The 14,280-nt window shown below is 35.2% G+C and overlaps 1 protein-coding gene across 3 annotated transcripts in view; it reads right to left on the bottom strand.

Moving 5' to 3' along the window:
- Window positions 1–14,280, bottom strand: part of LOC135091505 (START domain-containing protein 10-like) — a 78,082-nt gene that overhangs the window by 17,680 nt on the left and 46,122 nt on the right. For all 3 annotated transcript variants that reach the window (XM_063989212.1, XM_063989211.1, XM_063989210.1), the window contains 2 exons: window positions 6,858–6,979; window positions 5,886–6,008 (listed from right to left, as the gene is read on the bottom strand). In XM_063989212.1, the coding sequence (XP_063845282.1) occupies window positions 5,886–6,008; window positions 6,858–6,979 (245 nt within the window). The remainder of the gene's footprint in view (window positions 1–5,885; window positions 6,009–6,857; window positions 6,980–14,280) is intronic.

Raw genomic sequence — 14,280 nt, 5'->3', positions numbered from 1 at the left:
AGGAGCTCCTTGCCGAACTCGTCCTTGTACCTGTTTGCTCCAATACATCAGCACATACAGATACTTCACACCCCTCAAGCTCAATGGTTCAAACAAGGAAGAAAGGGCAGCCGGAAGTGGGAGAAGAATGATCAATTCCAGCCAGGTGGATGCAGGGGACAACTGGAGCTGAGATGAACCAGGCACAAGGACAAGCCAAGGATCACCAGCAAGCAACCACAAATATCATGGACCTAATTTCCAGTGACACTGCTCTCCTTTCCCAAGAAGGTAAAGTGATAGTGAGAACAACAGTCAAGGCTCTGTCTATTCTCTCACAGGAAAAAGATAATGAAATAGCAAAACTGCAGGATAAAGTTAGTTCACTTGAAAAATCAGTTAACTTGAAGAACAGCTAGATGATGTGGATCAATATGAGACGAGATACCATATCATTAATGGTCCTGCATTGCCTAGTGAACACAACCAATAAAATACAACCAGCTTTGTTGTGAATGGCCATTAAAGAAAATCTACACATCAATCTTAATCCTGCTGACATTAATATTGCACACAGGCTAGGTCCAAAAAGACAAAACAAAGATAGACCAGTAATTGTAAAATTGTTAAATAGGTCAAAGAAAACAGAAATAATGGATGCATGTGAAACAGTGAAACCTAACCTATATGTAAATGAAAGCCTCACTCCAAAATGCCACATCATCTTTAATAGAATATGGGAAATCAGGAAAAAGAACAGAGGTTTTCCAGCAATGTTACACGCGCAACTGGAAAATCTTTGTTAAACTAAAAACTTCTAACCACTGAAGAATCCCTGAATGCTTTCATAGAAAAATATCCTGTCCTGACCCACTCATAATTGTCCTCTAAACAGGATACAGTACTTCTCCAAATTTTTCTAGAAATTTGTATTATGTTTCATTTAATATATCATCTCTATTCACTATAGGTAAGCCTTATATTTGATTGATCTATTTGTTTGATTTACTATTTCATTTTAACTTATGTATTATTTTTTCTGATTACATTTCTTAAGTCTCAGACCCATTCATATTTTCTAACTTAATATTATCTCTTATTTTTCTTAAATTTCTTTACACCCTATAGAATGACATACCAGGTAAGCCTTCAGATCACTTTCTTTTCCTCTTTTTTTCAATTGCTTTTATTATTCCATTTTCAATCATTTTAATCCAACAACTCTCCATCCCCTACTCTGCTACTCCTACTTGTTCCCTCCTATTAACTTCTCTCTACAACCCTCCCCTTCTCAAATCATTTATATTTTTTGTTTTTATCTTTCACCAGTTCATCTCCCTTAGTCTATAATGAATTCCACTAATGAGAATCTCCTCAATACTCTTTTTAGTGATTTAGGAAACAATCAAAACTCTGATAGCATTAGCAATGAAATTATAAACTCCATGTACCTATCCCTTGAATTAGATGATATCTGTAATTATCATGATCTTTCCTCTTACAAGAATGCAATAGCAAATTCCAATACTGATTATATGAATATTCTCCACATAAATACCCGCTCTTTGAACAAAAATTATGACCAAGTAATCTCTTTTATCAAAACTCTTCCCAAACTCCCGGATGTTTTATGTATTAGCGAAACCTGGCTAAATGCAAATAATGTTCATCTCCATGAAATTGATGGCTATATCTCATATCATGTACACAGACCTATTGGTTCTTCAGGTGGTGAGTGGCAATTTATGTAAAAGATGTCCTGCAAAGCAAAGCTTGTACTGACTTTTGTATGTGTGACAAGAATGCTGAACTACGGAGTGTGAGAATTATTCTTCCATATACCCATTATTCTGTTATTTATACAGACCTTATAGTAAACATGACAAAGTGAATGAATTAAATGCATTTACTGATAATCTTTCAAATAGCTTTTTCTCAAACAATAGGAATATACTCACAGGTGACTTCAACATAAATCTTCTTGAACATGTCACCCACCCCCCTACTAACTCTTTTATCACAACTATGTAATCAAACAACTACTTTCCACATATATCTCGCCCAACAAGATTTCCAGACATTAATGCAACTGTGGCCCCATCATTACTGGATCACATCTGGATAAACTTCAATGAGCCAGTCTTATCTGGAATCCTCCACTTTCCTCTCAGTGACCACCTTCCAGTGTTTATAAATATTCCAGTCCCCAGTAAAGTGTGTAATATAATACATAAATTTTGTTTTAGACAACTAAATAAGAGCAAACCAGTTGCAATTTAGACAGATTCTCTCCAATATAGACTGGAACCTCTACCTCACCAACAGGAACACAGACACAAGCTGTGACATATTCCTTGATAAGTTATTCAGCATATACTACTCCTGCTTCCCCAAAATAACAAAAAACTATCACATCCAAATGTCTAAATAAGCCTTGGTTAACACAAGGGCTAATAAATTCAGCAAAACATAAGTATCAGCTGTACAAACTGTATAAACTAGGATCCATTACACTAGGACACTACAAGCACTGTAGAAATTATCTTAATACCTTAATAAAACAAAGAAAAACTGAATACTACCAACAAAAATCTTCAAACTTTAGACTCAACACTAAAAAGTTTGGGAACTAATTAAAGAAATAGAAAACTCTAAGAATAATCAAAATACAGTTTCCCACACCCTAAATTACAATAACACAGTACTAAACACTCCTGATGAAATTTCAAATGCCTTCAACACATATTTTTCCCAAATTGCACCTGAACTTAGCTTCCAACTTCCGAGAGTTCAAAACACACACTTGTCTTATCTCCAAGGAAATTTTCTCAATTCTATGAATATTCATTTTGTGACAATAAATGACACAGTAAATGCCATCTCTACCCTAAAACATAAAAAAATGCCATGTTGATGAAGTATCTGTGAAAATATTCAAAGAAAACAAAAATCTTTTAGCAGAACCACTCTCAGTATTGTTCAATAATTCAATCAAAGATGAAGTTTTCCCCTCTAGATTCAAGCTAGCAAAAATCATCCCTATTCATAAGTCCAGAAGCATAACAAACATTTCAAATTACCAACCCATTTCTATTTTATCAGTTTTCTCCAAAATATTTGAAATTATAATGAAAAACTTTCTCATGAACTACCTTAGTAAACATAAAAGCTTAAAATATAGGCAGTTTAGTTTTCATCAAGGACTGAATACTTTTGACGCCATAAATTCACTTACGTCAAACCTATATAATGCTCTAAATACCCATAAATCTATTATGTCCATTTTCATCGATTTTAGCAAAGCCTTTGACACAGTTGACCTGAAGATTCTCACAGACAAATCACACCACTATGGTATTTGCTGCTGTGTTCAACAATGGTTCAAATCTTACTTAATTGGCAGAACTCAATTTACCTCATACAATAACTCCAAGTCTACCATCAAACCCATATATCTTGGTGTGCCACAAGGTAGCATTTTAGGACCTATTCTCTTTCTAATATACATTAATGATATCTGCAATGCCTCTACTACTCTAAACACAATACAGTTTGCTGATGACTCCACCTTATACATGATTGGTGATAATCCCACTGACCTCATCTATAGAGCCAACCACGAATTATCTGCTTTTGCTGAATGGTGTCTTGCAAATCGCTTAACAATAAACACCACTAAATCTTTTTATATGATGTTTACAAACACCACTACCAAAGAATCAATAATATGGATATGTATGGATATGTATTTTTTCCTTATATAGGTGTTTTCAGTTGCAACTGTCTACTCGTATGTACCCTTACTGTTTTTCACTAAATTACTCAAGCACATATATGTCTTGCCAGCTGTTTATATATTATATTACAATGTCATTCTGCTTCAACCATATATCTATGTCCAGTTTCCTTCTCGAGTTAAAATTAGTAGTTTCCTTTTCTTTTCTTTCCTGCCTCTCTAGTTACCTCCAAGCCTTATTTATTTCTTAATTTTTATTTTTTTCTATCTGTATTAATTTAATTTTTTAGTTGTTATATATGTATGTGTGTGTATGTGTGCCCAAAAAGCCTATGCTTAAAAATGGGCTGTTTGTCCTTCTAAAATACATTACAAGTATATCTATGTACTACAGACAAACATAATAAGGTATTTAAAGTGCTTAAAGTGTTTAAGTGTTTAAAGTGTTATAAGATAAGTCTACGATAAAATTTAAAAAAAATGGACAAATAGATGGCAAATGATGTTTAACACATATTAACAAATGTATAGTACTTAGTATAGGTATAGTAGTAAACAATAAAGAATGAGGCTCTGGTGAATCAAAGGACAAAAAAAAGTTTAGGGATTATAGTCAACTCTAATCTCTGTCCAAGAAAACAAAACATAGAGGCCAGAAATACTGCATATTAGGATTCATCTATACGGACATCAAAAGTAGAAGTCCTGAAGTATTACTATTGTTATATTTGGCACTGGGCAGACCTCACCTAAATTATGTTATGCAATTCTGGTCTCCATACTACAGAAGGATATTCAATTTTTTTCCCTATAATAAGCATCTAAAATCTACCATGCATCTTGAAGGCCAAAGGTTCTGCTTTTCATAGGCCTATCCTAACCCTAAAGGAAGGTTATCAATGCTAGACACTAATCTCAACTCCTGCATATGGTAGTGAATAAATTATATTTAGTTAAAATAGCAAATAAATAAAATATACACAAGGTTATCAATGCTAGACAGTAATCTCAACTCTTGCATATGGTAGTGAATAGGTAAATTATATTTAGTTAAAATAGCAAATAAATAAAATATACACAATCACAAAACTTAATTCCTGTATCGGCAGATGAGGCAATAGACTCATATTTTACATGTCATGCATCAATATTTCTAGTACATTCACTTTCCTCAAACATCCTGACTTTAAGGGTATATCATTAAATGACAAAAATAAAACTGCAGTAGGCTAAAAAGGTTTACCCATAATTCTTAATAATAACAAGGCTATGGTGAATACTCACTGCATGCACTGTATCTTGATTCACAGTTTGTAATGGTTCTAAAAATACAAAGAACATTGCCAAGTTTTTGTTGTCTTGTTAATATTATGTGATATTTATTCATGTTACAGGATTATTTTTTATTCCCTTATTACTTGAATTATTATCTTTTTGATATTTATTATTTTTTTCAAATTTTTGATTGTCAAAACTGTGGTGGATCTTTGAGGGTGAAGCATCTTCAGTGCCAGGAAATATGGTAGGTCTGTTAGAATCAGTACATAGGAGAATGACAGAAAATATTCCAAGGGATGAGAAGTACAAGTATTTACATTCCTTAAAGAGGCACTGATTAATAGAAAATTTAATACAAATCTTTAAGTGGTAGACAAGATATAGCAAGAGTGACAAACAAAATCCTCATAATTGATAAACAGGAAAGGACAATATATGACAGGTTCAAGCTTGATAAAGTTAGATTTTAAAAACAAAATATGAAAAATTTGGTTCTCAAATAGAGTGGTAGATGAATGGAATAAACTCAGGAATCAGGTTCTTAATACCAAGACATTACAGATCTTTAAAGGAAGAAAATTTATGGATGGAAATGATAGTTGTATATAGGTAGGCATGTTTTATAAAGGGACTGCCACATGTAGGCCTGATAGCTTCTTGAAGCTCCCCTTGTTTTCTATTTTTATGTTCCATGTTTTTCAGTGGCCATCCTTTTGGAGAATTTTTAGGGAACATGCAGCATATAAAAAACAAAAGAATACCCATAGGGTGAGATATTTTAACTAGAAGACATCACAAACAGCTATGACAAATGTAAATATTAAATCTTATTCTCGTAATAATAGTGAATAATAATTTCCATCTGTAGTAATAAATTAGACTGCCACCTCACCTGATTAAATGCTATCCTAGGAAGGCTGATCTGCTCAGGATAAATCCATGGCTTGTAATTTGGGTTATTGTGTGACTTCCATGACAGGTACTTCAAACTTGCCTTATGTAGAGTCTTCACCATCTGGAATAAGCAAAGACTAGTCAAAATCATGGGCACAGCAGCAACATAGAGGAAGTGAATCTGATAAAAAAGAAGCTTATGTTTTTTTCTAGCAATCATAAAGTGTTGTGTTTAAGTTTTACTTATATGGATCAACTGAATTATCATACAATTCACAGTCACAGGCTACACAAGGAACATATAAGCATAAACAAATAAAAACAAATGCGGATACTGCTTCTAGCACTTTTTAACTCATTCAAAGGGTTGGTTAGCTACTTTAAAGGGAAATGAAATAAAATATTCAGCTGAAGCACACAAGCATTAAAAGCCTCCAGATATTAAAATTTTTTTATAATAATAAGGTAAATAACTGTTGACAAGAGACTGAACCACATTAAAAACTCACATTGTAAACCCTCTTTCAGCGTAGGAGTAACATGTTTGTATAGCAAATTTAATAAACTATCTAAGAAAAAATGAAAGGGAAAGAAGAACTAATAAAAAATAATAAAATTAGCAATTTATTTATATCTTGCTCCTGCTTCATTTTCTAGTTTTGAGTCATCTGAGACACCTGTAGTGTATTCCCCATAGGAAAAGTGAGCTGTCTGTGTAAAGTAGGTGAGTAATGAATGAAGATAATGAAGCAACTATAAAAAGAAAACTTGCTTCATTCCTGTTTTGCAGGAATACAGATTCCACAGAAAGAGTTTCCAGTCCCTTGCGCTTTCAGCTGCCACTAATAACACCCAAGAAATATGGAGATCTATTCAAAAACCCCTCACCAATGCCTCAGAAATAATAGGCAAAAGAAACAATGCAAAAACAAAACAAAGGGCACCAAGGGATAAGCAGCAGGCAGATTACCTTGGGAGCAAGAACATGGGTTAGTTTGTTGACTAGCCAGGGTGGCAACTTCCCTCTGGGATCGCAGTGAGAGACGTAGCTGAAGGAGCACCCACCAGAGGGCAGTGGGCGGATCAGGTAGCCTAGAGGGGACAGACTTGGATTTAAGGTTCAAGGAAAAATAAACAACAACCAGGAATGGGATGACAGAAAAGCTGAAGACTAGCTGTAATACTCCAACATACAGTCCTTAGTTACTCTTGCTTCTTTATAGTTTCCTTTACTTCCTGTATATTGTACCTAGGAAACATGCCCTAGGAAAGGTATTATTTCTATATAATCTTGCATAAAGTTGTCCTGCTTGAGGCACAACTCTGTTGGACTTAATTGTGTTACAACAGTGAGTATTTCAGGGCACACTAAGCGAGGTAAAGTGAATGGCTAGTTTTGGTGAGTAGTCATGACAATAAGCAAAGCATTCTCACACCACTTTACAAAGTAGTCCAGTAAAAGCTAGCATCAGTGATTACACAAAAATGTTATGTTCAGTTCTACTACAGGTCACCCATCACTAATCCTACATCATTGGGATCTGTAGGGTGTTGAATTAGTGATTTTGCTGGATTACAGAGAGGTTAGATTAGAATACACTTAACCCAACAGTTAACCACCTCATCCTACCTTTAAATTTAAAATAACCCATAAATCAGTACAAGTGGGGCTAAGTGGGGCTGTACCGATACCACCTTTTCTGCCAATATTAATACTTGTACCTCAATTCTGTCTGATACCAATAGCATCAGTACAGCTGATACTTTTAGCAAAGAAATAGCTATTTATTTGTTTCTTTATACCATTAGCTGTTGAAAAGCTAATGATGTTTAATTCACACAAGCTTTGCACAGACATCCCTGTCAAGATTTTTTCAGAAGTTCAACTTTATTTTTTATGGATAATGTATAATATTTGTGCTTTACACAACAAGAAGCATTTCCTTTATTCACTGGAGCTGTGGCAGGACCTAAAACTGAGCAGGTTTAATAATAAATGAAGAAAAACAAATTGTAATAACTTTCCTGAGTTTGGAAGTGATAACATCTGTTTATGCAACAAGTAGCTTCTTCATCTTGTGACCACTTTCAGTTTGTAACTCTTCTTAAGTAATCCACTCCTTGCTTCCGTTATTCTTATACTGCTTCTGTTTCACTATTACACTGCTTCCTCAGTCCTTTTTTCCCAACTCTGTGTTAAAAGCTTTTAATGCATCTTTATCACACAGCTTTCAGCAAACAGTAGTGATGGCAGGTTGGTGTGACGACCCGAGAAATTTGAAATTATGTTTGCCAAAATTAGTGCCAGATTAGTGACGGAATAAGATCGGTGATTGACAGATTAGTGATGGTTGACCTGTATTACACTTAGAAATATTCAATTCTAAAATTATTATACAAGCTTCTACATCTTAAGCCCCAAATCATTACATATTTTATGTGCAAGACTCAAGGAAAATTAATTATTGGTTCTTTAAGACTGAAGAATACTTCTAAAAAAATCATGTCTATTTGAAAGTGTATGAAATGGTGTTGAAAATTATAAGGAAAATGGAAATGCTATATCAATATGATTTTACTTTTTAACTGCAATTTTACACAAATACATAAACAGGCAAGACCACATTATGAATAGAATTAGATAGTACGAAATCTATACACTAATCCCTCTTCAACCACTGAGATTACATTTTAGGAAAATATTATGATCCACGAATTCACAGTTAGTAAAGTTAATTTGTACTGTATAGAGGAAATGGAGTTATGAGAACCTTGGCAAAACACAAATTAAATTAAAAACAAATAAATAATACATTAATGTTAATGTATCTATAGATATGAAAGGCTTGAAAAAAATGTGTGCTTCATAATATTATAAACATGACTTCTTTGAGTTTTGTTGCCAGTGAGCCAAATATTTGTAGATTATCCTCTTGTATGCAACACTTATAGGGATATTACTTTCATTTACAGTTAAATTCTGATTTTCTAAGCAATGTTATGATATACCCCTTTTGTGAAAGCTCCATATTATTCTCTGTTTGTATCTTGTAATTGCAAAAGCTGGTAATTTTTTCTTGAATGCCATCTGCACACAGAAGTCCATGTTCAATAACAAACAGTGATGCCAATGACCAGATACTAAATTTGAATTGTCAGGCACCCTGCAGAAGATAAGTGACATTAACAAAACCCAAGAAAACTTTGGTTGGAGTTAGGAGCATCTCAGACTCCAGACCAGCATTTGCCTTACTACTGCCTCAGATTTTGTTAGCAAGGCATTGTGATGCCACAACTGCTGTCATAAAAGCCATCCACTCAAACCAAAATATAATTCTTTAATCATGTACTGACTCAAAAATTTTACATTTATTCACTTCTATAGGTTTTTTTTTTTTTTTTACAATAAAAAATATATATTGGTGCTCTCAAAACATAGTGGCACATCTCAGTTTTTGGCCATTTTGAGATAGGCCACCATGAAAATCTTTGTTGTGAGATCTATCATCCCTTGAAGTGACATATCTCTGAGCTTTAGTTTCTGAGATATAACACCTGAGTTCATCATTGTATCTCATGAAGAGAGGAGCATTCATGCAAAGTGGAGGCATACATTGAGTTATGCCCATTTGTTATGATACAGGATAGTCATTGTCAGCATGCTGAATGAACATAAATCAAGATACACTTTTTTGTCTTGTTTGAGATTGTTATTGATATATATTATTTGTCCCACTTTCTCTTACAGAGATGCAATTCTGGAATGTTTAAATAGATTCTCAAGAATGGAATCACACTACGAGTACATTTGCACAAATTCTAAACAAGATAAGATGCACCTAATCTTAATAAACAGATGATGTATGAAGTGTTCAAAGATAATAAACCAAAATGGATTTTTGCATCTTAACCTCTTACAATGTCTTGGAATTGCAAAATATTTTATTTCATAAAACTCAAAAAAAAGGACAGGTGCGAGAAGGGAAAATTACAGTGCAGGTGAGGCAGAGAAAAAAGAAAGTCTGAGGAACTATTTCTACGACAAAAAAAAAAAATTGTGTAGCTCATTTAAGTCAATGAAGAAGAAAAAAATTGATACCAATGCAATGATAGCATCTGATTTACGACATGGTATTTATCTACCATAAACCAAAGGCAATTAGCTGTTCTATAAAAGAACTGTATATGAACTGAAAAGCAGAGAATACTGTTGTTTTATCTGACACAAAGGATTGGGAAAACGAAGTTCATCCAAAACTGGAACATATCTGGAAATATATTCAGACACTACTGAGAAAAAAAAAAAATTTTTTTTGCAGATGGATACCATGGACAGAGCAAAAAGTCAATTATTGCAACAGTGCTGTTGTGCTATATCAGCAGAGTGAATGTTTCCTTTGAAATGATGTCACTGGTATATTTTGAGGCTTATCATGGCTGAAATGAGGGAGATTAGGCATATTGCACAAGTAAAGCAGCAGTAGACAAAGCTGGAGATTTGTATGTGTCTTCACATCTCGTTCCAGTTTTCAAGTTGGCAAGGAGAAAGCATCCATGTATTGTCCACATGCCACAGACTACTGACTTCCTTGACTTTAAGTTACTGCTGAAAGACCTTCTCATCCTCACCATTAGATCTGATGATCTTGAAGAGACAGTGGACTGGGAAAACATGATATCATGGTGAAGAAAGTTGAGATGATTAAAATCTCTCTCATAAACTCATTTGCAGGAATACAGATCTCTAACTTTGAAACAGACATCCACAGACTGTAGTAGTGGAGCCCCATAAGTTGCATTCACATACCCCAAAATTACCAAAGACAAGATGACGATTTACTTTCATTATGTGAAGGTGCCTTTCCAGTGCTGAGAGAGTGAGATTGTGATTTTTTTTTTTCTTATTTCTGGCACAGTAAGAATTATGGCAGTTATATTTAAAAATGGTTTTCATTATTTACTCTAAAGATATCTGATGAGTGTTTTCTTCTAAACTAAATAACCCAATGATATTAACTTTATTTATTGCTCAATATGAATATACCAACAAACAGTGAATTTCTCAAGTGTTTTCTTTATAAAATTCTCTGAAACCAAAAAACTGGTTTAATTTGTGTTAATTTCTGAAGTCAAAAATGGAAGCATGAATGTTCTTTTTATTACACAATCTTTATATTAATTTCCCGTTTTTTTTTTTTTTTTCTCACAAAAATATTCAAGGAACAAGCTGTATCAAGGAATATAATCTTTGCTTGTGTTAATTTTAATGAAAGATAAATGAAAAAAAAATGTTCTTAGAAATAAAACATTCTTTGTGTATTTGGTGACTATTTTTTGTTTTGTTTTCTTTCATATAAAAAGTTCAAGGAACCAGGATGAATCAAAGAATAAAACCCTTTTTTCTATTAATATTGGTGAAAGATGAATAGAACAAGGTTTTTTTTACAATGAAAATAAATGTACATACCATATTTGATGGCTCATAAGACGCATGGGCTCATAAGATGCACCCAATTTGGCAGACATTGAATAAAAAAATTTTTAAAAAAGATAAATGAGCAGATTTAAGCTCTGAATATGAAGTGAAGGATTACACCTGACATTTGAAGACTCTCACATGCATTTAGATCATTATTAGATCCCAATATTTTGCATTTAAAAACTTTAATATTTGTCAGTAGCCTATGTACCAATCCTGTTGTGAGATGTAAACATGTACCTGGCATAAAGCATCAGCAGTGACTGTGAGAGACTACAGGGATAATAAGGTTTTTGCATAAGAATATTGAAAGATAGATGCAATTTTAATTGTATGAAAATGTGTCTTACCTCAAGGAGTAACGGCATCACACTGTAAGACGCAGTGAAGCTTGTCCATGTCACCAGGTTCAGCACATAACCAACCGCATGTTTGTTTTCGTACATACAATGCATGGTGCATTGTCACTTAAGCAAATTCTTCCTGACTGGTGTAATTCTATGTAAATTACTCGTAAGTATGACCTATTATATATTGTTACCTTGAAAGAAAGAGTTGTTTTATGGTGTAGTACCAATCATCACTTTGTTTACAGGTGCGAAGATGTCTGGGATTTGATTTTAGAGCCTCTTTTGCCACAGACTTACCACCAAGCACTGCCTCAATGCTGAACCTTGGCATCATAGGATGCAGGCTCATTTCCTGAGACTTTTTTTTGGAAAAAAGGTGCGTCTTATGAGCCATCAAATACGGTAAATTTAAATCATGCTTTTTTTCATTATCTTTTAAAAAAGCTGTCTTCCTTCAGACTTTTCATCATCTCCTTCCTAATCTCTCAACTCCTAATCTCAAATGTGCAGTTTGCACAATATTAATAAGGTTCAAGCATTCAGAAATTTAATGACTTTTAAGCATAGCTTAACCCTCTCATGCACTGAATGTACATGAATGTCAAAATGTCTTTGTGCAAAACTGCACCGATGCACAAGTGTGTCAAAAAATTATTTAAATTCATCAAAAATAAAGTTTGTAGTATAAATGCACCAATTTTGGGGGAAGTCAAAGACAAGAATAAGTTTAACGAAAGTAATCAATTGGCAACGCTGATGTTTCCCAGAATAGGCCACCTATTAGATCATTTGTCAGTTTCAATCCTTGACTAAGGCTGTCTACATATAATCCAAGATGAATAAAGATTTCAGTTTTCTTTAATTTCTTGATATCTAACTGATATCACAATCACAATAGTACCATTGTAAAGCTCATAAAAAGACAGTTTAGGTGATATGTAGTGTGCAGAATGCTCACGGAAAAAGTCCTGAGCTATGAGGATGAATATTTTTTCTTGTTTTGTATTTATTTTTGAGGGAAAAAATTTGTGAAATTACTTTTTTGTGAATTTTCTATGTGATCAACATAAAGACAATTTCCTTGTGAACCTAGTGATATATAATAAGTGCCTACTTACAAGTTTCAAAGGAAGTAAAGCTGCTTCTAAATCAGAGTTTGCAAGGAACAACTACACACTGAGAAAGTGGGCAGCGCCCTGCTGGAGTTGCTGCATGACTACCTGCACAAGTGGGAGATGTGGGTAGTCCACAATGGGCAGCAGTCTTCCCCAGTGAAAATAGGCACACATGTTCCACAGGGCAGCATGCTGGGCCCATTACTCTGAAAAGTCTATGTCAACGACATGCTTAACCTCGTTCTGAGCGTCCGCACATATGCCGGTGACATCACCTTGTCACTGCCCTTCTCACCAGGGAAAGAACAAGAGGTGACAGCCCGCTTGAACATCATACACCGCTGCCTGGAGAACTGGGGACACAGATGGCAAGTCACCTTGGCCCCCCCAAAAAAAAACACAGCTGCTCCTGGTGTCCAGGTTGGCACATGACATTTGCCCCACTCTCAATGGGGCACAACAGACGCCTTAGCAGGAGCTGCAGATCCTGAGAGTCACATTTGACAGCAAGCTGACTTACCACCAGGCACACACAACTCAGCTCGCCAGGTCAGCAGCAAGAAAGCTGGCCTGCCTCAGAAGAATGTCCACACTCCTAGACAGCAGGAGATAGCTCTATAAAGCTGAGATCCACTCCTCTCTCAAGTTTTCCTCCCTTGCCTTGCCTGGGGCGGAGTAGTGCCCTCCCACCTCGCTGTCCTGGACAAGATTCAGTGGAGGGAAGAACAGCTGATAGAGGATGGCCTTCCTAAGCAGCAGACTAACCTCCACAGCCTGCACAGCCTGCAGCACCGCAGGAACGTGGCGGGCCTCACCACCCTATACAAGGTGCAGGAGCAACGGACACCCCACCTGCAAGAACCCCGCTTGCCGCCATGCTGCACAGAGGTGCTCACTAGAGTAGTCTCCATGGCACCCTTGGCCCTGGCTACTCCAGTCTCACTCCACCCACCACCAAAGGCAGTTCAAGCAAAAGTATGTGCAGTGGTGGAATAAATTTCTGGCCTCAGACCAGATGACCTTTGTGTTGCAGCATGCAGAAGCCAGTTTAGTGAAATGCGTGACAGTGACACAGGCATAGATATTAGAAGTTCAGCCAATGAGTGACAGTGACACGTCAACAAAGTATAGCAGAGGTTAGGCCTCATGTGCAACAGTCATGCTCTGATACATGGTAGAGGCTTGGCCTCACGAGTGACAGTAACACTTGTACAGTAAATATAAGATCTTAGTTTAGACAGTTGGGTGGGTTTTTGGATAGGAGGTACTCAAAATATCTTCTTTAACCTGTACAATCCTCAACATGAAAAATGGTGTATTATGTATTAAAAACACACAGAAGCCACAAATGCCTACCAATAGGAGAGATATTGAAAAAAAAAAAAAGCAAAGAGAAGACACAAGAATGAATAAAGGAAGAAGAGAGAGAGAGAGAGAGAGAGAGAGAGA

The sequence above is a fragment of the Scylla paramamosain genome, chromosome 37 (genome assembly GCF_035594125.1).
Source record: "Scylla paramamosain isolate STU-SP2022 chromosome 37, ASM3559412v1, whole genome shotgun sequence".
Taxonomy (NCBI): domain Eukaryota; kingdom Metazoa; phylum Arthropoda; class Malacostraca; order Decapoda; family Portunidae; genus Scylla; species Scylla paramamosain.
Note: the sequence above shows the minus strand (reverse complement) of the source record. Positions and strands in the feature narration are given on the sequence as shown.